Source organism: Serinus canaria, chromosome 1 (assembly GCF_022539315.1).
Source record: "Serinus canaria isolate serCan28SL12 chromosome 1, serCan2020, whole genome shotgun sequence".
NCBI classification, from domain to species: domain Eukaryota; kingdom Metazoa; phylum Chordata; class Aves; order Passeriformes; family Fringillidae; genus Serinus; species Serinus canaria.
The window spans coordinates 113,850,638-113,878,631 of record NC_066313.1 but is presented as its reverse complement, the minus strand read 5'-3'; the positions used below and the strand labels follow the sequence as shown (position 1 = coordinate 113,878,631).

Genomic DNA, 27,994 nt, shown 5'->3' with positions numbered 1-27,994 from the left:
AGGGCCCTCCCCAGAGCCCCTCAGGGACCGGCCCAGAGCCCCTCGGGGACCTCCCGAGAGCCCCTCAGGGACCGGCCCAGAGCCCCTCAGGGCCCTCCCCAGAGCCCCTCGCGTTCCGGAGGCCCCTCTGGAGAGGCCGCTCCGCCTCCCAGCTCCTCCTCCGGGCTCAGCCTCTGGCTCTCCCGCCTCCAGCACGTTCTTCCGTGGGCTCCCAGCCATGCGGCCCCGCTGGCCACGAGCTGCAGGGCCAGGGGGAATGCCCTGAGCTCGGCCTCCTGCAGCCGCTCGCCCAGCGCTGCCTCCGTGTCCCCGGGCCCCGCGGGCAGCGGCTCCCGGCGGATGGCGGCGCCGGCGCCCGGCTCCTCCTGCGGGCACAGAGCGAGGGGGAAGGGGCTGCGGTGGGCTGTGCGGGAAGAAAGGATTTCTTCTCCTCCAGGGAGGAGGAGAAATGGGAAAACCCCACCGCAAAACGCAAGGGAAGAAGACAGGGCTTCAAGAAAGCCCAAGTCTTCCCGGTTTTTACTGGTAACAATCCCAAGGTTCCCACCCCTTCCCACACCTGTTACCTCTGCCTGTTTCTGCCCCCATAAAGAAAAGGAAAAAAGCAAATTCCTAACTTCCAAATTTTCCTAATTTCCCAGTTCTGAGGCCACTCACCAGGACAAAATGCACAGTGCAGCCTGAGATCTTGAACCCACTTTCCAGGGGCTCTTGTTGGGCTTTCCCATCCTTGATGAGTGGAAAAAGTGATGGAGAAGCATTCAAAATTTTCCCTAGGCATCAGTGTGAGAGGAGAAGAAAAAAAAAAAAGGGAAAAAAAAAAAAAAGATAATTTGAACTGCATTTCCTTAAAAATAAAATGAGGTGCAATCATCAGTGCAAATCCTGAGCATCACTGCTCTGCTCTGAGGGAATTCTGCTTTTCCAGGAGCACAGGTGCAGCAACATTCCCAAAGGAGCCTGTCCAGGCTGTCAGTGAGTGAGTAACTCCTGAGCAAGGCCTCAGGAGCTGGCACTAACTCTGTGCTCACCCTTTACTAACTCACTGCTCACCCCTCACTCACTTGAGCCACACATGGAGCTGTGTCAGGGTGTGCAGGGCACCACAGGAGGGAGAAATCCCTCCTGGGAATGGATAAATCCATCTTCCTCCCATTTTTCTCTGAGTGGGAACTGCAGGGGCTGCGTTCAGCAGGACTCCCCAGCACAGCTCCCTGGCAAAGGATGGGACCAAGCTCCTTCCCTGGGGAAGGCACAGAGCCACCCACAGCCCCAGTTTGCCCCTCTCTCACTGCTGAGGCAGCACAAGGGGTTCCTCTGGCAATCCCCAGCCAGAATCCCAACACAGCCCCACTGCCAGAGGGAAGGGAAGCAGAATCCCATATTCAGAATTCCCACACCAGAATTCCCACAGTCCCAGTGCCAGAGGGAAGCACAGGGTTTCCTTCCTGGAATGTCAGCAGTGCCAGCAGGGCTGAGGGACTTAATCAAAGGACAAGGAACTCTGACCGTGGAATCCTGGTGAGACCAGCCACCCCTGCTTTGGTTTCTCCTTTACATTGGATTCCTTACCTTTCCATTTTCGGAGAAAAGGGCTGGACAGAACTCTCCTGAACCCTGACAGACAGATCAGCTCCACAGAGAATTCCTCCAGGACTCGGTCAATGGTGCTGTCGAATTCCGAGCGACTCCCGTACAATTTGTGATCGATCACCTGGGGCAGTGAGACAGCAAAAGGTGGCATTGGGAGCAGCTGCTTGGGCAACAAAGAGGAACAAACCAGATTAATTCCAGGCCAATCCAGGATTTGAGAGGAGGGTGCAGTGAGGCAGGGTCAGTCTTTTCTGCCATGTTCCAGGTGAAAGGGTGAGAGGAAATGGCCCTAAATTGCACAGAGGAGGTTCAGATTGGAGATTAGAAACAATTTTTCCCTTTTAAGAGTAGTCAGGCACTGGAATGAATTGCCCAGGGAGGTGGTGGAGTCAATTGGCCAGATCCTCTGGGTAAGGGGAGGAGGAGTTCCTTTATCTCTACCCCACCTCCCATTTTCAGCCCCCCAGGTGAGTGCTGATTCCTGACTCTCCTGAGGACCTTCAAACAAGGGGCTCACTGAACTTTGTGCTCTTGCCTGTGAAAATGTGAGTGAATTCTGGTATCACTTTTTTTTTAGACAGAAAAATATCTCTTGAATCCAACTCAGGAGCTGAAGAAACTGCTTCAGAGCCCTTTCCATGCAGAGACAGCCTGTAGCAGAGTTTACTCCCATCTGTGCACAGCTGTAAAAACACCTGCTCAAACCCAAGTGATGTCAGAAGGGAGAGTTCCTGCCTTTGACATCCCAAGTAATGGAATGTTCTCAGACAATGCAGGTGGTCCTTGCCAGGGGTTTTTATGGAACAAGCCAGAACAAATTCCTGTCCCAAAGAGCTGCTTTGTGGCCCAAAGGCAGGAGAAAACTTGTATGGGACTGGGCACAAAGTGAGACACAGGTTTTCATCCTGGAGAAGAGAAAGCTCCAGGAGAGCTGCAGAGGGACTGGGGACAAGGCAGGGACAGCACCCAGGGAATGGCTCCCACTGCCAGGGGGCAGGGCTGGGTGGGAGATTGGCAATGAGGAATTGTTCCCTGGCAGGGTGGGCAGGGCTGGGATGGAATTCCATCCCTGGATCCCTGGCAGTGCCCAAGGCCAGGCTGGACACTGGGGCTGGAGCAGCCTGGCACAGTGGGAGGTGTCCCTGCCATGGCAGGGGTGGCACTGGGTGGGATTTCAGGTCCCTCCTACCCAATGCAGTCTGGAATTCTGTGATTCTAAGATTTGTTGTCTAAACCCAGGAGACAACAAATTCCTGTGCTTTAAAGAACCTGAAGTTTGACTGATTTCAGCCAAAGCTTGAGGCTCATGGGCTGCAATCTCAGACCCAAACCATCCATTGAAATCCCTTCTCTGGGATGCAGCACTCACTGCCAAGCTGGAAAAAGCCCCCAGAGCCCAGTGAGGATTCCCAGCTCTGTGCTCCATCCATGGGAGAAGTTTCACATTGAAGTGAAACTTCAGTGCTCAGCAAGAATTTCAGCACTTCCTGACCAGCCACAGGCTCAGCAGCTGGGAATAGAAAGGAGAAGGGGATGTGTCCTCACTGCTAGAAATGGATAACGAGACGATTGGCTCTTGCAATTAAGGGATGAATCCTGTGTGTATATTAAGAGAAGCTTTACTGATGTGCAGTTATGTTATTGTGGTTCAGATGTCCTCTGCTCTCCCCACAGCCCCTTTCCCCCCTCAGTTGCTGCCACCAGCCATCCCGGGCTGTCTAGGACAGGTACAAGAAGCCATGTGCACACACCCCTGGCATGGGAGAGTCAGGAATGGAAGAGCTTGGTGCTGGGGGGGCATGAAAACACCTGACCTCCAATCAAGGTGCAAGAAAGCAGTCTCCACCAAAAAACTGCCAAGAAGAGCTGCCTGACAGACTTTGGGAGGGAGCAGGGCTGGCTGAGGCAACCCCCAGGGCTGTAAAAGGCAAAGCATGCAGCTTGAAGATGAACCCCTGCTCTGGTAGGCAGCCACGAGGGCAGTTCCCAGCGCTGCAGTTTCCCCTTATTTCCTCCTTTTGCTGTAATTCCTGTGAAGGTTTCACACACCCTTTGACCCGGGCAGGGTGAGCCGCGGTTTCTGGCGCTTACCCGGGTGGGGATCCCGGCGCGGGCGGCGCTGCGCAGCTCCTGCACCCCCGGTCTGTTGGAGATGACCAGCACCAGCTGGGCACAGCTGCCCGGCTCCCGGGCAGAGCCGATGAGCGCAGGCAGGGCCGTGCCTCCAGCAGGGAGAGAGAGAGGGGGACAAGTCAGCGCCCACCCTGGGCAATCCTCTGAACCCTTCCCCTCAGGGAAATTCCTTGAGCCCTGCCTCGGAAGAATTTACCACAGAGAGTTTCCCCCACCTGGGTGGACAGAGAGGACTTCCCCATGGACTCTTGCTTGACAATGAACCGCTCCTGTTCCCTTCCCCATATGTCCCAAATTCTCCTTTCCCTGTTCCCTCATTGGTTGTGGTATCCCTGGTGGCTGCCCCATTTTCCCTGTAGGGCAGTGCCCTTTGCCCTGCCCCTTGTGCCACCCCTGTGCCCTCAGACCGTTGGCCACTGACCCCAGACTTAACCTTGTGCTCACCACATGGCTTTGCCTTTTGTCCCTGGTTTCCCTTCAGCCTGCTGAAATAAACCTCGCTGGAACTGACCCTGCAAATGCCCTTCTGCCTCTCTCGGCTGAGCTAGCCGTGCTGAGTGTGGTGTGTGGATGTTATGGATACATATTACAATATTGGCTTTTTGCACATATTGAAATGGATTTTATATGTGTGGTGTTAAAGTAACTTTGTTATAAAGATATGGTTTTTATTCTGTTGTTAATTAAGCTCAGTGCAATGGCTGATCTCAGTGTGCTTGTGTTAAAATGCCTGCTTGGGTGGGATGACACCCAGTGCACACAGGATGAGCTCACCTGGACAGATCTGCCAGCTACCAGCACTCACCCTCTGAAGGCAGCGTGGGCCAGGGCCCAAAAACTAGAGGTGATGATAAAAAAGGACTAAAAGCACATCCAAGGAATACACATGCTCTAAAAAAGTGGACCCAAGAAGAAGATATGCTAAACAGTTCTTGGAAGATGTAAAGTAGTTTGGGGAAAAGTTTACTGTGCATGAGGGTCTGTGAATATGCAAAGGGCTGATGTAATTAAAAGGTATTGAAGGGGTGTCCCCAAGGAGAGCAGGGTGCTCTTGGCTGAGCAATAACCTTTGCTCTGGGCTCCTTGTCTCCTCTTGTCCTTTATCAAACTTTTACATTTTCACAGGAGAGTGAATGTGTTTTTCACTGTGAACTTGACTGCTTTGCTGACTGCCTCCCCAAGCAGCTTTTCCACAGGAGATGTTTATTGGGGATTACAGGTAGCAGCATCCACCATGTAAACCCCACTCTGCTCCACCACAGCCCTGGGAGGGGTTCTCAGCTGCTGCTCAAACAAAGATCTGCTCATCCACAAACAGCACTGAGGGAGGGGACACTGATAAAGCTCAGTTTTTAATCAGTGCAGCACAACTCCTTGACTTAAAGTGAAACCCTGGGCTTTGAGGGGTCTGGAGATTCCACTGGAAGAAAGGCCAGGTGGACACACCTGAACCAGCCTCTCCTGTGCCAGGACAAGTGCCAGCTCACCTGCTCCAGAGACAAGAACAGCCACCTTCACCTTTCTCTTCCTGGGCTGGGGCTGGATCTCGGCAGTGCTGGCGTCCAGCAGCTGCTGGGGGCTGCTCAGCTGCAGGGCCTCTGCAAGGTTCTCCACTTCAATGTGAGAACCTGCTCCAAACACATGAGAGAGGTGTTACATTTTACCTTTCCTTCTAAACTGACTTTGTGTAGTTTATTAATAATGATTCAATGACGAGAAATAGCATCAGCAATGAATTTATTGCTGGCACAGATGGAGCTCCAGAGGGATTCAGTGCTTGAACAGCCCAGGTCCCAGGAGCTCTGTGGTCTCTGGTGTTGCCTGCTCACAGAGTTGTTCACAAGGGCCCAGACATGGCCTTTTTAAGGATTAGTTCCATCTTTTATACCTCCCATGTTGCAAAAGGACACTAAAAACGATGCTGAAAGACCTGAGGTGACATTTTGGCTGCCCAGACTGTTGGGTTTCCAGAGGGATTTTGGTTCATGTCCTGCTGGATGTCAATCAGGGTCACACCAGGATGCAGCCTGACCATCACCACACGTGACTGTACAAAGCTGGGGCCTCTGCTCAGCCTTTACACAGGTCTGTGTGAGCTGGGAAGGGCTGGACAGGAGGGCAGTTGATCACCATGAGTGTGGTAAAATATCCCCTGACTTTTGGAACAATCAGCACAGGGATTCCCTGAAGCCTCAGGGAAGGGGAAGAGGTTATCCAGGTGCTGCTACTCTGAAACAAGAACTCATTTTTCATTTATTTAATACTGAAAGGTAGATGTGGAGGTGTCCAGCAGCCTCCAGCCTAGTGAAACAACAGGAAAGTGGTGGGGACTACACAGACTTTGCAACAGGGAGTCTCTTCAGTCCCATGAGGACACCTGCTCACCTGTGTCATGAGGGGCAACCACCTTCCCAATCAGCCAGGCCTCCTGCTGCCTCTGGATGTCCTGGAGAACGTGCTGGGCCAGCTCCTTCTGCACGACCAAGACAGCCCCAATCCCACAGGGAAGGCTCTGAGCCATCTCCTCTGCAGACAGGTTCCCCTCCTTGTAGAGCCAGCCAAAGATTTCAGGGATCTTCCAGCTGAGAGCATCTGGGGAAGATTGAAATTGCTGTCTGGGCAGCACAAATATTTGTTATTATTTATTATTTACTGTCTGCAATGACAGGGATGTGTCAAAAGAGCTGGCAGAGAGCAATTCTTGCTGCCACAGAATCCCCAAATTCCTGGGGCTGGCCAAGCCCTCCCAGCCCAGGCAGTGCCAGCTGTGCCCCATGGCCACCTTGTGCCCAGCCCAGAGCACTCAGTGCCACCTCCAGGGGACACCTGAGGGGACCTTAAAACCCATCTCAATCCATCCTCTGCCATGGCAGGGACAACTTCCACTACCCCAAGCTGCTTCCAGCCCCAGTGTCCAACCTGGCCTTGGAAATTTCTTTCTTTCCTTTCCAATTTCATTCTAGAGGAACACAACCCAACACACAGACACCTTTCTTTCCCCCTCCCCACTGTATTTTTAGACTCACAGTTTTCTTTAGTATTTCAAACTCCTGAATTCTTTGCCCAATTTTGGCTTCATCAGAAAAAGTTCTGCCTTACTCACAGATGTCAGATGATGTGTGTCGCTCTGATTTTTTAAGATTTTCTAAGCTTTCTGATGTTGACATTATTGTAGAGAACTTTCTCACACACTTCCTGTAAATAATTATTGTTTTGCGTTCTTTTATGGAGGAGGAGAAATTTGATAGACTGTTAGTTTGTCCAGTGTCATTGGAGAGGTGGCACTGTCACCCTCCAATCCACTGTCACTTTTGGAAAACTATAAATGTTAGAGTCAGAAAATAAACTGCCCTTTTGCTCTTCACCTTGAGAACAGCAGCGTGTGCCTGTGTTCTGTCGTGTTCCATAGCAATGGATGTGTGGGAGCTACCAAAAATTCCATTAAATGTGTGTGGAGCAAATCGTGCAAATTTATTGCCCTACCAAACCTCAGGATTTGGTCAAAATGTTTTCTTTGGAGAGGTGTCCTGAGGAACACACAATCTTTTCCCACACCTTTGGTCCTGGAGATGTGCTGCCCTTAATCCCCTCTGGAATTTCCCTTCTCCAAGGAGCAGTGGGGCTCATGACTTGGAACAGGAATGGTTTTGGCAGCCCCTTGGGAAGCAGCTACTCAGGGCCATTCCCCTCTGGGGACATTTCTGAGGATTCCACAGCTGAAGCTGGAAGGTCAAGGCTGTGCTGGACCGGAGCTGTGTGCCACAGGAACCCCCCAGCACTCACCCAGGACGGCGCTGACGTGCTCGGGCAGGAGCCTGGAGATGCCCCCCAGGAGCCCCTCGGCCGTGGGGGCAAAGCCCTTCACATGCCCTGAGCGAAGGATGGGCAGCAGAGCTGGGCTGAACATCTTCCCTGGGGTCAGCAAAACATCTCCTGCAAACAACAGCCTCAGCTCAGTCCCGTTTAAAATCTCAGGAGAGGTTTAGAATCAAAAATCACAGACTGGTTTGGGTTGGGAGGGACCTTAAAGGTTTAGAATCAAAAGTCACAGGATGGTTTGGGATGGAGGGACTTCAAAGCTCATCCAGCCCCACCCCTGCCATGGCAGGGACACCTCCCTCTGTCCCAGGCTGCTCCAGCCCCAGTGTCCAGCCTGGCCTTGGGCACTGCCAGGGATCCAGGGGCAGCCCCAGCTGCTCTGGGAATTCCATCCCTGCCCACCCTGCCAGGGAACAATTCCTCATTCCCAATCTCCACCCCAGCCCTGCCCTCTGGCACTGGGAGCCATTCCCTGGCTCCTGTCCCTTTGTCCTTGTCCCCAGTCCCTCTGCAGCTCTCCTGGAGCCCCTTCAGGCCCTGCCAGGGGCTCTGAGCTCTCCCAGAGCTCTCCATTTCCAGGCTGAATTCAAAGGATTTGTTTCAAAGGCCATGGGGTGGTTTTGGGAATGCTTCCCCGACAGGTCCTCTCCCGGTGCTTGCAGAAGGCCCTGGGAAGGAGGCAGAAGCGCTGCCCGCTCTGGCAGAGCAGTGGGCACCATCCCCACCCCACGGAGTGACCAACCCAGCCCGACGGGAGCGGCCCCGGCCCCGCAAACGCCTGGGGAAGGAGGGGAGCGCACCCAGCGTGGTGTCCCCGCAGCTGCCCGGGGCTGGCGAGGAGCAGCGCAGCGAGGATGTCAGCAGGATCCTCCGCACCAGGCCGAAGCCGCGGCCGTGGATGCCGGGGGAGCCCAGCCCCAGGAGCGCGTCCCCCTCCTGGGCTCGCTGCAGCCCCGGCAGCCGCTGGCCCCGCTCCACCGCGCCCACCGCGAACCCCGCCAGGTCACAGTGCCCCGGGGCACACGGAGCTGCCACCTCGGTCACCTCCTCACCTGCAAGGGGAGAGAGCCGTCAGCGCCTCCTGCTTGTCATTTGAGGCTCACAGAATCCCAGAATGGTTTGGGCTGGGAGGGATCTGAAACCCAGCCGGTGCCACCCGTGCCATGGCAGGGACACCTCCCACTGTGCCAGGCTGCTCCAGCCCCAGTGTCCAGCCTGGCCTTGGGCACTGCCAGGGATCCAGGGGCAGCCCCAGCTGCTCTGGGAATTCCATCCCAGCCCTGCCCACCCTGGCAAGGAACAATTTTTAATTCCCAATATCCCAGCTAACCCTGCCCTCCCTCAGCTCAAAGCCATTATTGTAACACCATTTTAAATTTATGGCATCTCCTAAAGTCAGCAGCACATCCAGGGATACACAGCCTAAGAAGGTTCAGATGCATTTTTAAAATCCTTCTTGGTTTGTTACTTTACCTCAAGGCTCCAACAGAACAAAGCTGCATGAAAGAAGTGATTTTGTCATTATTAATTCTGGTACTCACGTGGCACCTCCCTGGGTATGGGAGAGGGCTTGGAAACATGAACATTGAGCAGTGTGAGGCTTCCAGTTCTGATCTCCTTGGCTCAGGGACAAAGAAGGAAGAACAAGGATCCAAGTGCACAAATACTAAACCCCATCTTTCTGTGCTGACCCATTTTACAGACCAGGAAGAACTGAAGCACAAATTCCCAACTGCTTTTTCCACCAAACAGAAACCAGCAATTCCATGGTCACATTCTGCCTCCACCTCCCAAATCCATTTCTCTGGTGATAAACTCAACCTCAGCCCCTTCACATCTCAGTGGAGAGGAGGGTCCATACCCAGGAAAGCACAGCCTGCACTCCTGCAAGCCTCAGCTATTCCTTCTTTGATGGTTTCCATCACTTCAGCATCGAGTTTGCCACAGGCCAAGTGGCTGAGGAAGAAGAGGGGCTCAGCCCCCTGGGCCAGGAGGTCATTGACACACAGGGCCACCAGGTCCTGCCCGATGGTGTCGTGTCTTTTACAGACCTGGGCCACCTGCAAAACACGGTGGGAAGGAGAAACAGGCAAAACTCAGTTGGTCATCAGTGAAAGCAGCAGAAACCTTTTCTCTGAAAGGAAGCACTACAGGACATCCATGGAAGACAGAGCCTGGTGCTTTACCTGGTTGAAATCAAGAGAAAACAGCTCCTTTTCTTACAGACAGAAAAAGAAAAATCTATTTTGCTTTTCTTTAATTGTCAGTCGAATTTCAGCCAGAGAAATTCTATTTCAGCTTCCTAGAAATTGTCATTTTGAGATTTTTTTTTTGTTTGTTTGCTTTCTGGAATATTATCATAGAAATTCCATGATTATCATAGAATCATGGAATGATTTGGGTTGGGAGGGACCACACAGCCCATCCAGTGCCACCCCTGCCATGGCAGGGACACCTCCCACTGCCTTTCCCTGTGTCCTGTCCCTGCAGGCCTTGTCCCCAGTCCCTCCCCAGCCCTCCTGGAGCCCCTTCAGGCCCTGGCAGGTCTTTAGTAAAGCACAGACAGGCCCCTCAGGGAAGTTGCTGTTTGCTTTTAGAAGGACCCCTCGGGGTCTCTGCACTTCACAAGTGATGAAACCTGGCTCAGGTGTTGTGGCTCCCATGAATTCTGACATTTCCAGCTCTCAGGGGTACCCTGGAGCCTCCTGCTCAGCTCACAGGGCTGCCATGGACAGAGGTTACACAGGGATCACAGAATTCTGAATTCAGAGAATTATTTAGGGTGCAAAAGGCCTTTAAGATCATCAGTGGATAAACTTTCAAGGAGGTTCCTTTCACTGACACAGTTCCACCCGTGCAGCAAAGGCCAGGAGAGAGGGATGGGTGAGGGGACAATGTGGATAAACACCACTGGATTCCCAATGGGGAGGGAGCAGCACCCAAACAGAGCCTGGGCTTGGATTCCTGATTGATTTCCCTGGCTGCTGGACTGGGCAGTGCCATGGAAACGGGCACCCATGGCCTCTGCTGCATGGCAGCACCTCCCTGCCACTGCTCCAGGAGCAATCCTGTCCTTGGCCAAGGAGGAACCTTGGGAACACAGCTGGGGATGTGCCAAGCACTGGAACAAAGGCCCACAGGAGCCTGCACCAATCACTTCTTCATGCTCAGAGGTGTCTGAGGGTGTGAGGCTGCCAAAGGCTGGGGGGTGATTCTGCTCAGTCTCCTGCTGTTTGTTGTGCTGGCATTAAAGGCAGAAACCATTTGAAACAAGGGACATTGCTGTGCTTGACACTGAAAGGAGCTTCAGCTCTCCACTCTCCTGATGGCTGAAAACCTCCTGATTTAATAGATAAATAAATGCCCAGGTCAGCTCATCCTGATTCAATACACAAATATATCCCTGGTTCAATTTACCCCAATTCTCTACATAAATACTTTCCTAACTCAGCTTGTCCTGCCTGTTCTTGGCTAATTAAAATTCTTAATTTCTCAGCTTCTTTCATGTTTATTTCTTCCATCCTTCCTTTCCCCAGTGCCCTGACCTGTTCTCCCTCTCCACACACAATTTATTAGGCTGAGCCTGCCAGTTCTCATCCCAACAACTCCCTGTGCTCCTCCACACAGACCCTCCTCAAAGCCAGTGGAGCCTCCAGTTTACAGAGAAATTCTGGGGTTCAGTGCCTCCAGTTTTCAGCTAAATTTGGGGCTGTTATCATTTCACCACAAAATAGCCTCATCCTCAATTAAATATGCCCAGGCCTTGCACAAATAACAATTTCCAAAGTGCAGGTGCCCGCTGTGGAGGACCCAGGAGTGTTTGTGGAGCTCAGGAGGGGACAGCTGGTGGCACTGGCTGTGGCACTGAAAGAGCCCTGGCAGGTGGTTGGAGCCCTGGTGACTGAGCATTTCAGACTTTCTGTGCTAACAAACACTGACCCCCTGGGCAACACTGCATTTGACCTGAAACTGTGGAGAAGGCTTCCAAAATTAAATGATAAAACTGAAATGATGGGTGTGTAGTTTAAATAGAATTGTGTAATACCACGTGGTAAAAAACTTCAAGTTTTAGAATATAGTAATATATATAAAAAGATTTAGTATATAGTAATATATATAAAACAAGATAAAAGTTTTAAAGCAGAAGCTACTCCTTCTTCTTTACCTTTTTCTTCACCTTCTTCTTCACAGGTTTAAGTACCATTGTGTAATTAGATAAAAAAGTCCACAGGAGTCATGAGTAGTTAGTTACTAAGTTAAAAGTAAAAAGAATTTAAGTGTAATTTCCTTATTAGAGAGTTTATCCTTAAAAACCTTATAGAAAGAGAGATACAACTCCATTTATCACCTTGTTAGTAAAGTACTGTAAAACTCACAACTTGTAAGACTGTAAATAAAAACTAATAAACATCTAAGTCCAAGATGCAACAAGGTACAAACATGTAAAGAAGCAACATAAAGACATCAAAAAGTCAGCAAAGAAAAAGTCAAATCCCAAACAGGGAGGATGAGGAAATGCCTTAATCTAAAGGCTGAAATCCTCTTGCAAAACTATAGAGAAAAACTCTTTTACCCTACAACACATGAAAGTATAAAGAGATGAAAATGTTCAAATTGATACCAAACAAAAGCCTCCACACCAAAGTAAACAAATAGTAAAGCAGTTGTAATCTATAAGAAGTTTTAAACAGAGAAAGAGAGAAAAATGATAAGACCCCCAAAAGAGAGAAGACCTTTATTTCCAGAGATAGATGGAAAGATGATTTTAGAAATAAAAAGATGATTTTAGAAACAAATAATAATTTTTAAAAATCATAAAAAGCAACAGCAGGTGCCATCAGTGGAGCTGCCAGGTAATTACTGCTTACCTGCAGTTTGGGTCCAAGGCCCTTGGTCTGGGACACCAGGATGGGATCATCATAGCCAGATGCCTTCAGGTCAAAGAAAGCAGCAAAGCCTCCTCCTTCTGAGCGAGCTCCTGCTGAGGACAAACACAGCCTGGACTGCATTTGGGGGCAATAAAATACCCAAAACTCTCACCAAGAAAAGAACTGCAAATTATCCCCAAATCCCTGGGGCTGGCACAGCCCTCCCAGCCCAGGCAGTGCCAGCTGTGCCCCATGGCCACCCTGTGCCCAGCCCAGAGCACTCAGTGCCACCTCCAGGGGACACCTGCAGGGATGGGCACTGCAGAGCTCCCTGGGCAGCCCCTGCCAAGGCCTGAGCCCCCTTTCCATGGGCAAATTCCTGCTGCTGGCCAAGCTGAGCCTGCCCTGGCCCAGCCTGAGGCCGTTCCCTCTGCTCCTGTCCCTGTGCCCTGGGAGCAGAGCCCGACCCCCCTGGCTGTCCCCTCCTGGCAGGGACTTGTGCAGAGCCACAAGGGCCCCCTGAGCCTCCTTTGCTCCACGTTTTTATCACTATTATTTATTTATTTCCATTTTATTCCTCCCCATTCTGCACCTCTAAGAAGCACAATCCCCTCCATGGCAAGGCAGGCATTTGTTAATTCATCATAAGAGGAGTGACAAGAAAGAAATTGATTTTCTTTCTTTGTGCTGATCCCAGCCCAATTTCCCAAGCTCAGTTTCAATGCCACGAGTGCATTGCCCAACCCCCAGGGAGAGTAAACCCAAATACTGAGGGAATTCCCAGATTCTTCCCAGTCCTACCTGCCCTGGTGCCTCTCACAGCTGATGTTTGTGGCAGACAGCTCAAAACCTCCCTGGCTCCAGCTCCCACCTGTCTGTCCTTGTACATCAGGGCCCTGTGGGGAGGCAAGGACGAGCTGGCAGCAGCAGTGACCCTTTCTGCAGGCCCAGCAGAGGTGGCCCAGATGTGAGGGGCAGGGGGAACATCTGGGCTGTGCTCACGTACAGGGGCTGGCGCAGCAGCCGCAGGCCCCGGTGCCCGATGTCCCTCCTGAAGGTGGCCCCCTGGAAGTGGATGGTGGCCACCCCCCTGTTGGCTTCTGCCAGGGCTTCCATCAGGTCCTGCCTGACGGCAGTGATGGACAGGACTCTGCCACCCCTGGTCACCACCCTGCCATCCTTCAGCGCTGTGCCCCCGTGGAACACCTGCAGCCCCAGCGCCTCGGCCTGCAGGAGCCCTGCAAAGAAAATGTGGGGATTCTCTGAGGGCTGGGAATTGCATTCTCCATGGACAGGCTCAGAATTAAGGTGGGAAGAGCCCTTCAGGCTCATCCAATTGCGCCCCAGCCCCAGCAGCAGCACCCAAACCCTGTCCCCAAGGCCACATCCAGACTGCTCTGGGACAATCCCAGGGACTCCAAACCTCCCTGAGCAGCTCAGCCCAAGGCCTGACCACTCTGCCAGGGACATTTTCTGTCCCAGTCTCCAACCTGAGCCTGCCCTGGTGCCATCTGAGGCCATTTCCTCTCCTCCTTTCCCTGCCCCTCCTGGCAGGAGCTGTGCAGAGCAGGGAGGTCCCCCCTGAGCCTCCTTTGCTCCAGGCTCAGCCCCCCCAGCTCCCTCAGCTGCCCCTCCCAGGGTGTGTTTTCCAGACCTTTCCCCAGATCCATTACCTTCTGTGGACAAAACACTGAAGATTGAAGTCCTTTATTCAGTCAAGGAAGTACAAGAGAAATTTTCACCTTTGCATTTTTCTGAGAAACAGCATCATCAGTGAAAGGCATCCCACTGCTGGGCACCAGGAATCTCCTTCTGAGCCATTCCATCGTGGAACCCCAGACTGGTTTGGGTTGGGAGGGACCTCAAATCCCACCCAGTGCCACCCCTGCCATGGCAGGGACACCTCCCACTGTGCCAGGCTGCTCCAGCCCCAGTGTCCAGCCTGGCCTTGGGCACTGCCAGGGATCCAGGGATGGAATTCCATCCCAGCCCTGCCCACCCTGCCAGGGAACAATTCCTCATTGCCAAGATCCCAGCCAGCCCTGCCCTCTGGCACTGGGAGCCATTCCCTGGCTGCTGTCCCTGCATCCCCTGGGAATTGTCTCTCTCCAGCTTTCCTGGGGCTCCTCCAGGCCCTGCAAGGCCACCCTGAGCTCAGCCCAAAGCTTCTCCTGTGCAGGTGAGCAATGCCAGCTGTGCCAGCCTTTCCTGCCAGCAGAGCTGCTCCAGCCCTCTGCCCATCCTGGAGCCTCCTCTGGGCTCTCTCCTACAAGTCCACATCTGGGGCACCCCAAAAGTAAAGAAAGAAATCCCACAGGAGCAGAAATGTGGGATCCAGGAGCCCCCAGAGGACACATCCCTGCCCTGTGCCAGGAAAGCTGTGCTCTCTCTGGGAGCTGTGCAGGTTTTCCTGCAGGAAATCACAATCCACAGCCATCTCCTGAGGGATTCTCCCTCTCCCTGACTTTACCATCCGTGCTGATGTTCCCTCTGCTCTCCCCCACTGTTCCATCCTGCCCTCTCCACACAGCTCCTGCAACACCTGGAACTGCTCCACGAACACCCACGGGGGCTGCTCTGACACCGGGGAGCAAAACTGTGCAAGGTTTGGAGTGGTTTAGATTCCTGTTTGGAGGGAGGGATGAGGGAACAGGAGGAACTGCTGCCATCACCTGGGAAATGAGAACCCAGCACAGTTTTCTCCTTGCTACAGGCTCCAGGAATTCCTCCTCCTCCTGGCCCTGCTGCAATGGAAATCCAACCCCTTTCCATCCTGCCTTAAGGAATACTCCAGAATAAAAGGTTTGTCAAGCCATTGAAATCAGAGAATCACAGAACATCCTGGGCTGGAAGCACCCACAGGGATCACCCAGTCCCACCCCTGGCCCTGCACAGGACACCCCAACAATCCCACCCTGGAAGCATCATCCAAAGATATGGAATTCAATGTGAAAAAGAGAATAAAAACCAGTGAACCCCATGAAACTCTGAAGTGGAAGATAACAATGGAATAATTACATAATAATTAAATAGATAACAACAACAATAATATAATTATAATTAATAAAAGAAATAATAAGAAAATTTTAATAAATAAAATAATGATAAAAGAACTGATTGAATTCCATTGGTTTGACTGTCTTGTTTGTGATTAACAAGCAGGGGGTCAGAAACCCTGCCAGGAACAAGCACCAGAGCACAACCTTGTCCCTGGGCAATGGAGAAATGGAGAATCTCTCTTTTCCCCAGAGAGAAAATGCCAAAAATTGAGGCCAAAATTGGGGAGCCCTGGCCAGGAGCTGAGGTGCTGGGCTGGGCTGACACCAGCAGAGGGAGGGACTGGCAGGGCAGGAAATGGTTCTGTAACAGTTCCCTCTGGGTTTAAACACTGCAAACATCTCCATGAGATCCTGAACCAGGAGCACTGGGGCAGAGGAGATGGATATTGAATACCTGCATCAATCCTGAATAGCTATAGCCAATATCCACATGGATATTGATACCTAAGTGAATATTGAATACCTGCATCAATCCTGAATAGCTATAGCCAATATCCACATGGATATTGATACCTAAATGGATATTGAATACCTGCATCAATCCTGAATAGCTATAGCCAATATCCACATGGATATTGATACCTACATGAATATTGAATATCTATAGCCAATATCCACATGGATATTGATACCTAAATGGATATTGAATACCTGCATCAATCCTGAATATCTATAGCCAATATCCACATGGATATTGATACCTAAATGGATATTGAATATCTATAGCCAATATCCACATGGATATTGATACCTACATGATATTGAATATCTATAGCCAATATCCACATGGATATTGATACCTAATGGATATTGAATACCTGCATCAATCCTGAATAGCTATAGCCAATATCCACATGGATATTGATACCTAAATGGATATTGAATATCTATAGCCAATATCCACATGGATATTGATACCTAAATGGATATTGAATACCTGCATCAATCCTGAATAGCTATAGCCAATATCCACATGGATATTGATACCTAAATGGATATTGAATATCTGCATAGCCAATATCCACATGGATATTGATACCTAAATGAATATTGAATATCTATAGCCAATATCCACATGGATATTGATACCTAAATGAATATTGAATATCTATAGCCAATATCCACATGGATATTGATACCTAAATGATATTGAATATCTATAGCCAATATCCACATGGATATTGATACCTAAATGGATATTGAATACCTGCATCAATCCAGATAGCTATAGCCAATATCCACATGGATATTGATACCTAAATGAATATTGAATATCTATAGCCAATATCCACATGGATATTGATACCTAAATGAATATTGAATATCTATAGCCAATATCCACATGGATATTGATACCTAAATGATATTGAATACCTGCATCAATCCTGAATATCTATAGCCAATATCCACATGGATATTGATACCTAAATGAATATTGAATATCTATAGCCAATATCCACATGGATATTGATAGCTACATGAATATTGAATATCTATAGCCAATATCCACATGGATATTGATACCTAAATGAATATTGAATATCTATAGCCAATATCCACATGGATATTGATACCTAAATGAATATTGAATATCTATAGCCAATATCCACATGGATATTGATACCTAAATGGATATTGAATACCTGCATGAATCCTCAATATCTATATCCAATATCCAAATGGTATTGATAGCTAAATGGATATTGAATACCTGCATGAAACCTGAATATCTATAGCCAATATCCGCATGGATATTGATACCTAAATGAATATTGAATCCCTGTATGAATCTTCAATATCCATATCCAATATCCAAATGGTATTGATAGCTAAATGAATATTTATATCCAATATACAAATGAATATTGAATCCCTGTATGAAACCTGAATATCTATATCCAATATCCAAATGGATATTGATACCTAAATGAATACTGAATACCTGTGTGAATCCTGAATATCTCTGTTGAATATCTATATGGATAATGAATATATTAAATATTCATATAAACATTGAATATCTAATCAATATTGAATATCTATGTCTAATATCCAAATGAATATTGAACATCAATATCCAATATATGTATATAGAATATCTATATCAAATATATGAATAGAATATTTGTTCTAATATCTCTATGAATATTGAATACCCACCTGAATATTGAATACCCATCTCTAATATCCAAGTTCATACTAAATACCTGCATGAATTCAGAATATCCCAATGCCCACCTTGCCCAGACCCTGGAGCCCTGTGAGGGAGTAATTAAATAATTAACAGGCTCCCAGAGTTACCTGTTACCTCCTTGCCCTTGTCAGAGTCTCCTGGGTATCCTGGGCTGGCCATGACCACACACACAGCAGTTCTGTTCTCCAGCCAGGCTGGCATGCAGCTGCACAGTTTGCCATCAATTGTGGCTTGAATCACTTCATAAAAATCATTTTTAAGCAGAGGGAGAATCACCTGTAGAAAAGTTTTCAGAGTGATGGAAGTTAATTTTTATTTTGTTGAAATTCACCTTAGGAAGAATTCAATTGGTGGAATACAGTCTGTATGTGCCAAGCCAGTAGAGCTGGAAACTTTGGGCTTTAATTTAATTTGCAGCATCTTTTGGCACCAGTCATAAATTTAGAAACATAAGGTGTGACCTTATGGAGAAGGAACATGAATTTGGGTCTCTCCCATTCTGCTTCTATCCAGAAAAACAAAATCTGAGGAACAGATTTTTTAACTAATAATTCACAGGAGCTGATGAGGCAAAATGTTACCTCAGACATTGTCTAAGATGTTCACATCCAGACCTTCCCTAGAAATAAACTACAACAGGAAAAGGTAAAAAATGGAGCATCTTTAATTTTCCAGTGTGTTCCACTCACCTGGCACTGGGGATCCCCAAATTGGCATTTAAAGTTTAAAATCTTCACCCCCTCCTTGGTCAGCATCAAACCTGTTTGCAGCACACCTGGACACAAAGCCAAGCAAATAACTTAAACTTTTATTTCTTTCTTTCAAGAATGCCTTTAAAAGAAACAGAGAATTTTGGAGCATTCTGCAAATCAAAAGGCCTTAGGAGGAGGAGTTCTGCAAGTGATAATAATTCCCAAATATCCATAAAAGTGACAAGCAGCCACCTGAGGAGCATTTTAAACCCCACAACATTTTAAACCCCTCAAAGCAAAGGTTCTCTGGCAAGGTGCACCCAACTCCACTCTTACTCAACTCCCACTCCACTCTTACTCAGGCATTGTAAAATGGCCCCAAAAAGCAGAATTTGAAGATGGGTGAGAGTCCAACTCTTTAGAGGTCTGAGATCTCAGTGCCAACAGCAGCCCTTGGCACCTGTGGGCACCACCTGCCTTTTCCAAAACAGCCTCTGGATAAAGACCTGGAGAAAATGGACATGGTTGTATGTAGGAGAGATCAGCACTGCAGGACTGAAGCATATGTTCTGCCCTGAATGCAAATAAATCTGGTTTATTTAAAAATATTTAATAAAATCACGCTGTTTTAAGGGAACAAGGCCAAGGTTCTCTCCCAAACAAAGAGCTGTGAACCAAGTTGAGTGAGGCTTAAACACTGCACGAACAATGAGCTGCTGCTGGGTTATTTGTTTAAACAAACACCATCTGGAACTCAGGAGCAGCCCCTGACAATGGAAGTGACCTGCAGGGGGGCTCACCTTGGTTTTCAGGTGCTCACTCACCTACATAGGCTGCTCCTTCTTGCCTCAGGCTGTCCACAACCTGCTGGAGGATGGCACCCCTGATTTGCTCCAGAAGAGCCTCTGGGACCTGACAACCAAAGCAGAGCTTGAGGCAGGTGTCCTAGGTTGACTAGATGATGCTTTTATCCCCAATCATCTTGTTCCATTTATGCTGAACAGTAAGTTTTGCACCTTTAAGATTTGCTCCAAGGATTGAGGGGGGGAGAGGAGGTGCAGTTTGTTCTCAGACACTGAACTCACTCCTACACATTCCTGCTCCTGGACTGCGTTGTCTGCAGATGGACAGACGGCGGGACAGGGCTCTCTTTTTTTTTTTTGCTTTTAGTTAGTTTAGCTAGCTGAGGCAAAGAAGTTCCCTGGACTGTGTTTTTTTTTCCTTCTTTCCCCTTTCTTTGGACCTGTTCACACCTGCTCTGGACTGAACAACCATAAGAGCACCAGCAGCTCGCACCGGTGGCCACCAGGCCAGGCTTGGGCCACGGCATTTCCAGCGCCGGAGGGACTGATAAGGGACTGAGTGAGCTGAACTGGAATCTGGGGAGGGGACTCTCTGGGTTTGTCATCTCTTTTGGAGCAGCAAGGGGTTTTATTGTTTCACATTGTTTAGGTTTTCTTGTTGAATAAACAGTTTTTTTCCACTTTTTCTCCACGGAGGTATTTTCTCTTGGACTGGTTGGGGGGTGGGGTGGTAGAATCCGATTTCCTAGAGGAGCCCTTTGGGGGTTCTCTCCCAAATTTGCCCTGAACCAGGACAGCAGGGGTGGCATCTGCTGCCCTTGCTGGAGGGACTGGGCAGGGCTGAGGAGCTGCCTGAGGGGTTTGCTTTAATCTTTTTCTTTGTTACAGTTTTGTTGCTGTGCCCCCCAAGCCCTGCTCCTTCCCTTGGAGCAGGGAACAGGCAGCAACACCAGCTGGGTGTTCTTACAGAGCAAAACCAGGGAAAAGGTTGGTTTGATTCAAAAAAACCCCAGAGATTCCATGAGTTTATCCCACATGGAGCACTTGCCAGCAAGGACAAGGAGTCTGGGAACAGAACCCACAGGCAGAGAAATGGGGCTGCTCTCCTTTAGTTATGGATATTTGACCAGAACCTTCCAAATCATCCTCAGAGAGCATTTTGCTGGCATCCGTCTGGGTAGAAATGATTCTCAGCCCTTAACTGACAGAAAGATTTGTTGAAATATTTTTCTTGATTACAATTTTTGCTGCTGTCCCCCCAAGCCCTGCTCCTTCCCTTGGGGTGCTGCTGCCTGAGGGGGGGAATCTCAGTGCTGGGCCTCCAGTGGGGGTTTGGGGGCTTCTGAGGGAGGTCTGGGACTGGAACCTGGGCTGAAGCAGCCAGAGTGCCTCTGTGCTTGGAGAAACAGCCCCTGCAGACGGGGTGCAGCCGTGCTGGAAGGACCAGCAAGGACCCCCGGGTTATGCTCAGGGCACACAGGGAATTCTGCAGGGATTCCTGACTCCCTTCCTGCTGAAGGGAGCAGAGAAACACAAAGCTCGGGAAGAACAGAGGGGTAAAAGAGAGGCTGCTCCAGACAATGGGAGCCCAAAGGATGGCAGGTGGGGTGGGCAGGGCAGGGCAGGGCTGGGCTGTGCAGGGCGGGGCAGGGCGGGGCAGGGCTGGGCTGGGGCAGCAGCAGGACTGTGCAGGGCAGGGCGGGGCCGGGCAGGGCGGGGCAGGGCTGGGGCAGCAGCAGGGCTGTGCAGGGCAGGGCTGGGGCAGCAGCAGGGCTGTGCAGGGCAGGGCGGGGCGGGGCGGGGCGGGGCGGGGCAGGGCGGGCTGGGGCAGCAGCAGGGCTGTGCGGGGCAGGGCGGGGCAGGCGGGGCAGGCGGCGGGGCTGGCTGGGGCAGGGCTGTGCGGGCAGGCGGGGCAGAGGCGGGGCGGGGCAGGGCTGGGCAGCAGCAGGCTGTGCGGGGCGGGGCGGGGCGGGGCGGGGCAGGGCGGGGCAGGGCTGGGCAGGGCTGGGGCAGGGCTGGGGCAGGGCGTACGAGGCAGGGGCTGTCCGGGCAGGGCGGTCCTGGGCAGGGGCAGTACTGGGCACGGGCGTCCTGGGCACGGGCTGCCTGGGCGGGCAGTACCTGGGCCGGGGCTGGGGCACGGGCAGTACTGAGGCACGGGTGCCTGAGGCACGGGCAGGCCTGGGCACGGGCTGTCTGAGGCACGGGCAGTACGGGCACGGGGCTGTACCTGAGGCACGGGGCAGTACCTGAGGCACGGGGCAGTACCTGAGGCACGGGGCAGTACCTGAGGCACGGGGCAGTACCTGAGGCACGGGGCAGTAGGCTCCCATCCCCGCCGTGCTGGGACCCTGCTCCCCGTCCAGCAGCCGCTTGTGGGGCTGAGCCGGGGGCACGGAGGCCACGGTGACACCGTCGGTGAAGCAGCAGCACTGCAGGGAGAGACAGGCACAGCTGTGACAGCGGTGACAGCGGCTACAAGGGACAGACAGCACTGCTGAGCCTCAGCTCAGCTCTGCTGGAAAAGGTACAAACTGCAGGAGCCCAGACTGCAAAGTGTCACCGGGATATTTTATGAAAAATCTTCTTTGCTCAGGATTTTTCTCCTGAGAAGCCTCAGAAAAGAAATGGAAAAAAAAAATTATCTGTTTGCTTTGGAATGTGGTCTGGAGGTTGCTCACCAACAGGTGCAGCTTTGATTGGTTCCATGGGAATTGTTTTTAATTAATGGCCAATCCCTGTCATTAATTAAAACCCCTGTGTCGGGGCTCTGGTCAATCACGGGTTTTTATTATTCATTCTTTTCTAGCCTTCTGATGTTTCCTTTATCTTTCTTTAGTATAGTTTTAGTATAGCATATAATTAATGTAATACAATATAATATATAATAACATATAATAAATATAATACAATAAATATAGTATAATAAATATAATACAGTAAATTATATGATATGACATAATAATATAATATCTCAGCCTTCTGAGAACATGGAGTCAAATTCTCATCTCTCACCTCATCCTGGGGACCTCACAACACCACAGCAAAGGATATTCAATCCCACCCAGTGCCACCCCTGCCATGGCAGGGACACCTCCCACTGTGCCAGGCTGCTCCAGCCCCAGTGTCCAGCCTGGCCTTGGGCACTGCCAGGGATCCAGGGGCAGCCCCAGCTGCTCTGGGCACCCTGTGCCAGGGCCTTAGCAGCCTCTGAGTAAAGAATTTCTCAGAATCCATTTGGATCCAATAGGATCCATTTATTCTGCTACAAGCCCATTGACCTGAAGGATTCATTATTTCTTTCTTATGTTTAAATTACCAAGAGAAATGGTGGCTCTCATTACAATTCCCTTGTGATGAAGCAGATTTTGAGTCACGTGGACCATGCCTGTCCTCTGGCATGTCAGCAGCCTAAAGGAGGCTCTCAATGTTAGCACAATGTTACAGATGTGACACCAATCACCAAAAAGCATGTTTTGGGTCACTTTAGAGGAGAAAAAATTCCCCCTAAAATGGCCACTATAAATGCAATGTCATTGTTAATGTAGGAGAAAAATCTACTGACAACATGCATTGGTTAGCATGACACAAGGCTTAGACTGCATGATCTGCAATAGATATTCATTTGTCAAAGTGCAAATGAAACAAAAAATAAAGAAAATTGAAACAATAAAGGTGGGTGTTTATACAGAAGCGCAGCAATAATGCCAAAGAGCAAAGGCACAACACCACACCATCAATACTCACAGAAAGTTCTTCCCCTTGAAGCAGTTCTTCAATAACAACCATTTCTCCAAACATCCTGTCCTGTAAAAGACAGAACAAAACAAAAGAAATCCCCAGTGAGCAGATCTGAATCTGAATCCACTGCCTAATTCCTCTCTTCATTTTCTTCTAACAAAACCCCAATGTATGTGAGAAGTGCCAGCTTGCTTGAATGCCAGTGGGGAAAGCCAGTGGAATTTCATTTGGACATAAGGAGGCAACACTGAAAGATTCCCTGTCAGGCCTGGGAGACAAGGAAAAATTACAATTTGGAGGGGCAGAGAAGTGGGACCCGAGGCTGGAACAGAATTTCAGTCCCAAAAGCTCCTGGCCCTGCCTGGGGCACAGAGGAGGAGTCTGAGGAGACCCAGGGAAACTCTAGAGCGGAATGAACAATTCATCCCAAAAATACTTGCCCCCCCCTGTAGCAGGAATTACAAACTCCCAGGGTAAGGAGCACCCAGATTTGGACTGGCAGGGATTAATTAAGGATTTTCCTACCTGCATAATCTCCTGGACAGCTCTGCAGGCCTCCTCCTTGCTGGCTGCAATGGTCACCTCCTTCCTGGCCGCTGGCCCCCGCGCCCGCACCACCCGTGCAGGGAAATCTGTGCTTTAGGGGGAGCACAGGGGGGGTCAGACATCCCTGCTGCATCCAGGGAAACCTCCACTTTGCTCCTGGATGCCCCCCACACTCCCACTGTGCCTCCAGAATTTCCCCACTTGCCCTGAAACACAAGCTAAATCCAGAATTTAAAAAAGACCAAAGCATCACCCTGGTAGTGAGCGGATTTTACCTGCACCCAGCCAGCCCTGGCTTGGGAACAGCCAAACCTTTTCTGAAGGGCTGAATTTCCTGTTTCCTGGAAGAACACCTCACTCTCCTTCCCACACTGTGATTTCTGTCAGGTTAAAGCTCAGCCCAGCTGACACCACCCAGGCTCCCCTCTCCCCATCTCTCTGGGCACAGCTGGGACAGTTTTCCCTTTGGAGCCCTGCCCTTGCTGACAGAGAAGGTGTTGGCCTTGTCTCTGTGTGGCAGCAACACAAACTGGGAGTTCTTACAGAGCAAAGCAGTGAAAAGGTTGGGTTTATTCCCAACCTTAAAAAAACCCCTTTTAATAAAATAAAAATCCTTTTAATAATTTTTTTTAAAATTAAAAACATCCCAGAGATTCCATGAGTTTATCCCACATGGAGCACTTGCCAGCAAGGACAAGGAGTCTGGGAACAGAATCCACAGGCAGAGAAATGGGGCTGTTCTCCTTTAGTTGTGATATTTGACCAGAACCTTCCAAATCATCCTCAGAGAGCATTTTGCTGGCATCTGTCTGGGTAGAAATGATTCTCAGCCCTTAACTAATAGAAAGATTTGTTGAAATATTTTTCTTGATTACAATTTTTTGTCTTATAAATGGTTTATTGAGCATCCTGAAGGAGCAGATGGAAAAGAACTGGGAATTCAGAACAGAAAAATCAACCTGCTGCAGTTCACAGAACTGTGAATCCCAAAAGGTTGGAAGGGATCACCCAGTGCCACCCCTGCCATGGCAGGGACACCTCCCACTGTGCCAGGCTGCTCCAGCCCCAGTGTCCAGCCTGGCCTTGGGCACTGCCAGGGATCCAGGGATGGAATTCCATCCCAGCCCTGCCCACCCTGCCAGGGAACAATTCCTCATTGCCAAGATCCCACCCAGCCCTGCCCTCTGGCACTGGGAGCCATTCCCTGGCTCCTGTCCCTCCATCCTTGTCCCCAGTCCCTCTGCAGCTCTCCTGGAGCCCCTTCAGGCCCTGCCAGGGGCTCTGAGCTCTCCCTGGAGCTTCTCCTCTCCAGGTGAGCACTCCCAGCACTCCCAGTTCCCCCAGCCTGGCTCCAGCAGCTCCACACCCTCATCAGCAGTCTCTAATTGGAGAGCTGATAATGCAGCAGGAGCGGAGGGGTTCCAGGGGATGCAGAGCAGCCCTGTGTACCTGGAGATGAACCTGCAGGCCTCCTGGGGGGTGCTGAAGGCTGCCCAGCGAGCCGTGGGGAGCCCGTGGCGCTGCAGGAAGGCTCTGCTGGAGCTGCTGCTGGAGGCCAGCTGGGCTGCCCTGGCCCGGGGCCCGAAGCACCGAACTCCTGCTGCCCTCAGGTCATCCACGATCCCTGAGCCAAGAAACAGCACAAGCACCCCGGGGCTCTTTGGGGACATGTGACAAAAGGAGATTCCCGTCCATCATCCCTTTGTCACACCTCCCTTTGTCTCAGGTCATGAATTCACCTTCCAAGTGAGGTTCTGAATACCCACTGACCCTTCTCAGCCTGTGGGTTCAGCTCTCTGCTCTACTGAGCACTCCCACAGTTACCCCCCCATTTTAAAGCAGATTTCAAGTGATAATATAATATATATATAAATAATATAATATAATATATATATAATATAATATAATATAGATAATAAATAATGTAATATAGAATGTATTAATGTATGTAATATAATGTATGTAATATATGTATATAATGTATATAAGTATATATGTATCTCTGTATATTATTACTTAATTATTATATATTAATATACTATATATATATATTTCCTATATATTATATTTTATATTATATTATGCTTTTTATTTTATATTATAGCTTTATTATATTATAGCTATTATATTATAGCTTTATTATATTATAGCTTTATTATATTTATGCTTTATATTATTAGCTTTATTATATTACATTGTATATTATATTATATTATATTATATTATATTATATTATATTATAGCTTTATTATATTATATTATTATATTATTATATTTATTATATTATAGCTTTATTATATTATATTATAGCTTATTATATTACATGTATTATATTATATAATTATATTATATTATATTATATTATTATATTATAGTTTTATTATATTATAGCTTATTATATTATATATTATATTTATTCTATTATATTATATTATATTATATTATATTATATTATAGCTTTATTATATTATAGCTTTATTATAGCTTTATTATATTATATTATAGCTTTATTATATTGTATTATATTATAGCTTTATTATTGTATTGAATTGTAGTACCAGCTTTATTTTATTATATTGTATTAGCTATATTATATCTTTATTTCATTATATTATAGCTATTACATTATAACTTATTTTTATTATAATTTTATTTCTTATATTATAATTATATTTATAGTATAATTATATTTACAACATAATTATATTACATTCATTCAGTTTATATCTTTTTTCTGTCAAATTACGGTTATTTAATTATTTTGTTAACTTACCAGCTGCCAGAAGAGCTTCTGGGCCGACTACCACAAGCCCAATGTTGTGATCTTTGCAGAACTGGGTGACAATAGTGTGATTGCTCACTAATACAGCTGAAAAGGAAAAATAATTAACTGGTGAATGCAAAGCCTAAATAAGAGACAGGAGATGAGAATGTCTTTTTTCTACCTCCTAAAAGTGTGATTAAAATCATGAAGCAGCCCAGTAAGGGCAAAGTGGAATATCAGTGTAATAATAGCAGAGTCCAAAAGGAGCTGGGAACAACTCCAATTTGCACTCCTGTGTTTGATAGACATCTGCTAACTGACTATATCTCTTTTACTTGCCATGTGCAATCAAGATCTATTTTTAAAAGCTGCTTATCACAACAGTAACAACTTTGAAAAATATCAACTTAAGGTTGGGAAAGAAACTCAGTTTCAACAGCTGTGTAAAGAGTTACTCAAAGCACTGGATGATGCAGTAAATTTCACTGAGCAGCCTGGGCAGACACTGAGATGTTTCTGTTCCGAATTAGGAGCTTGGAGCCCTCTGCTCCTGGGTTAAGTTTCACTGGAATTGGTCACTGAATTAAAGAACAAGAGTGGAAGAGATGAGGTGTCGAAATGCAGTCTCATATAAGCCTCACTAGCTTAGGCAGCAAGGCTAAAAACAAACAGAGCAGGGGGTGTCAGGAGGCAGCTCTGGAATTCAGAACCAAAGCACAAAATAAAGCAGAAATCTGTGCCTTCAATCATTTGTGCACCTGTAAAAGATGAGCAGCTGGCACCTGCCTGTGGGACTCACATTCCCTGAACCCCAGAGAAGCAGAGAAAGGAATGATCAAAATAATTCTTATCTCACTTGTTGTGCCAAAGGGAAATGCACTGTGAGGATTGTTCACCTGAAGGGAATTGGGAATTGGGAATTGGATTCTGGTGTGAGTGTTGTGATCCACTGGCCAGTTGAATCCAGGTCTGTGAGCTGGGACTGGCAGCTGACAGTCACGAGATTCTGGGCAGCTGAGTGAGTTGGGTGCTTGGGCAGATTCAGTTCAGATGAAATGTAATATAGAATATTTAAGTAATTAATTAGCCTGCTGATAAGATGGAGTCAGGTGCATCATTTTCTCCCCCTCATTGGGGCTGCCCTGCATTTACTATACCTGCCTGTCTCCATCATATTTCCTGAAAAATCCTCTTTGCCCAGGATTCTTCTCCTGGGAAGCTGAGAAGCCTCAGAGAAAAGGGAAAACAATATTACCTCATTTGCTTTTCCTGTGTTTTGCTGCCTTGGAATGTGGTTGTAGATTGTTTATCCAGCAAGGGAATTGTTTTGACTTAATGACCAATCATGGTCAGGCTGTGTCAGACTCTGGAAGGAGTCACAAGCTTTCATTGTCATTCTTGTAGCCTTCTGTCTGTATCCTTTCTCTATTCTTTAGTCTAGTTTAGTACAGTATTCTGTAATATCATATCATAATAAATTAACCTTCCAAGAACATGGAGTGAGAGTCACCATTTTCCTCCTTCGTCCTGGGGACCCAGCAAACACCACACCTGCCCAGTTGGTTTGTCTCAGTTGGTTTGTTGCAGTGCTGATTGCTTGGATGGGGATTTTTCTCCCCCCTTTTTACCTGAATTGGAGATTTTCCCGTTGTCAGCCGTGCCTGCATTTCCTGGAGCCACAAACACGTGTTTGACGTGGGGGGACTGAGCCAGCTTCCAGGCCAGGGCGTGCTCCCTGCCCCCGCTGCCGATCACCAGCACCCGCTCAGCCATGGCCCTGCA

General features: G+C 48.7%; 1 protein-coding gene and 1 long non-coding RNA gene across 2 annotated transcripts; both read right to left on the bottom strand.

Moving 5' to 3' along the window:
• Positions 1-86: 86 nt before the first annotated feature.
• Positions 87-27,994, bottom strand: LOC103824418 (trifunctional purine biosynthetic protein adenosine-3-like). Its single transcript, XM_050971206.1, has 21 exons — positions 27,841-27,994; positions 26,222-26,317; positions 24,898-25,072; positions 23,428-23,539; positions 22,909-22,968; positions 21,468-21,593; positions 19,183-19,270; positions 18,356-18,441; positions 17,774-17,942; positions 13,420-13,651; positions 13,215-13,309; positions 12,414-12,523; positions 9,407-9,605; positions 8,346-8,597; positions 7,510-7,659; positions 6,112-6,318; positions 5,214-5,354; positions 3,685-3,815; positions 1,573-1,714; positions 658-773; positions 87-365 (listed from the first exon to the last, which is right to left on the bottom strand). The coding sequence occupies exons 1-21, from the start codon at positions 27,983-27,985 to the stop codon at positions 87-89; spliced, it is 3,111 nt and encodes a 1,036-aa protein (XP_050827163.1). The 5' UTR covers positions 27,986-27,994.
• LOC127060155 (uncharacterized) lies at positions 15,933-16,688 on the bottom strand. The gene is made up of 3 exons (XR_007778822.1): positions 16,661-16,688; positions 16,391-16,459; positions 15,933-16,054 (listed from the first exon to the last, which is right to left on the bottom strand). It is a non-coding gene; the product is annotated as an uncharacterized LOC127060155 (long non-coding RNA).

Coding starts and splice junctions, on each gene's coding strand:
- LOC103824418 (XM_050971206.1), bottom strand. CDS start 27,985: ATGGCTGAGCGGGTGCTGGTGATCGGCAGCGGGGGCAGGGAGCACGCC. Junction 19,271..21,467: donor CCTACTGCCCCGTGCCTCAG/GTACTGCCCCGT, acceptor TTTGGTTGTCAG/GTCCCAGAGGCTCTTCTGGA. Junction 13,310..13,419: donor CGGCTGCTGCGCCAGCCCCT/GTACGTGAGCAC, acceptor GCCTCCCCACAG/GGCCCTGATGTACAAGGACA.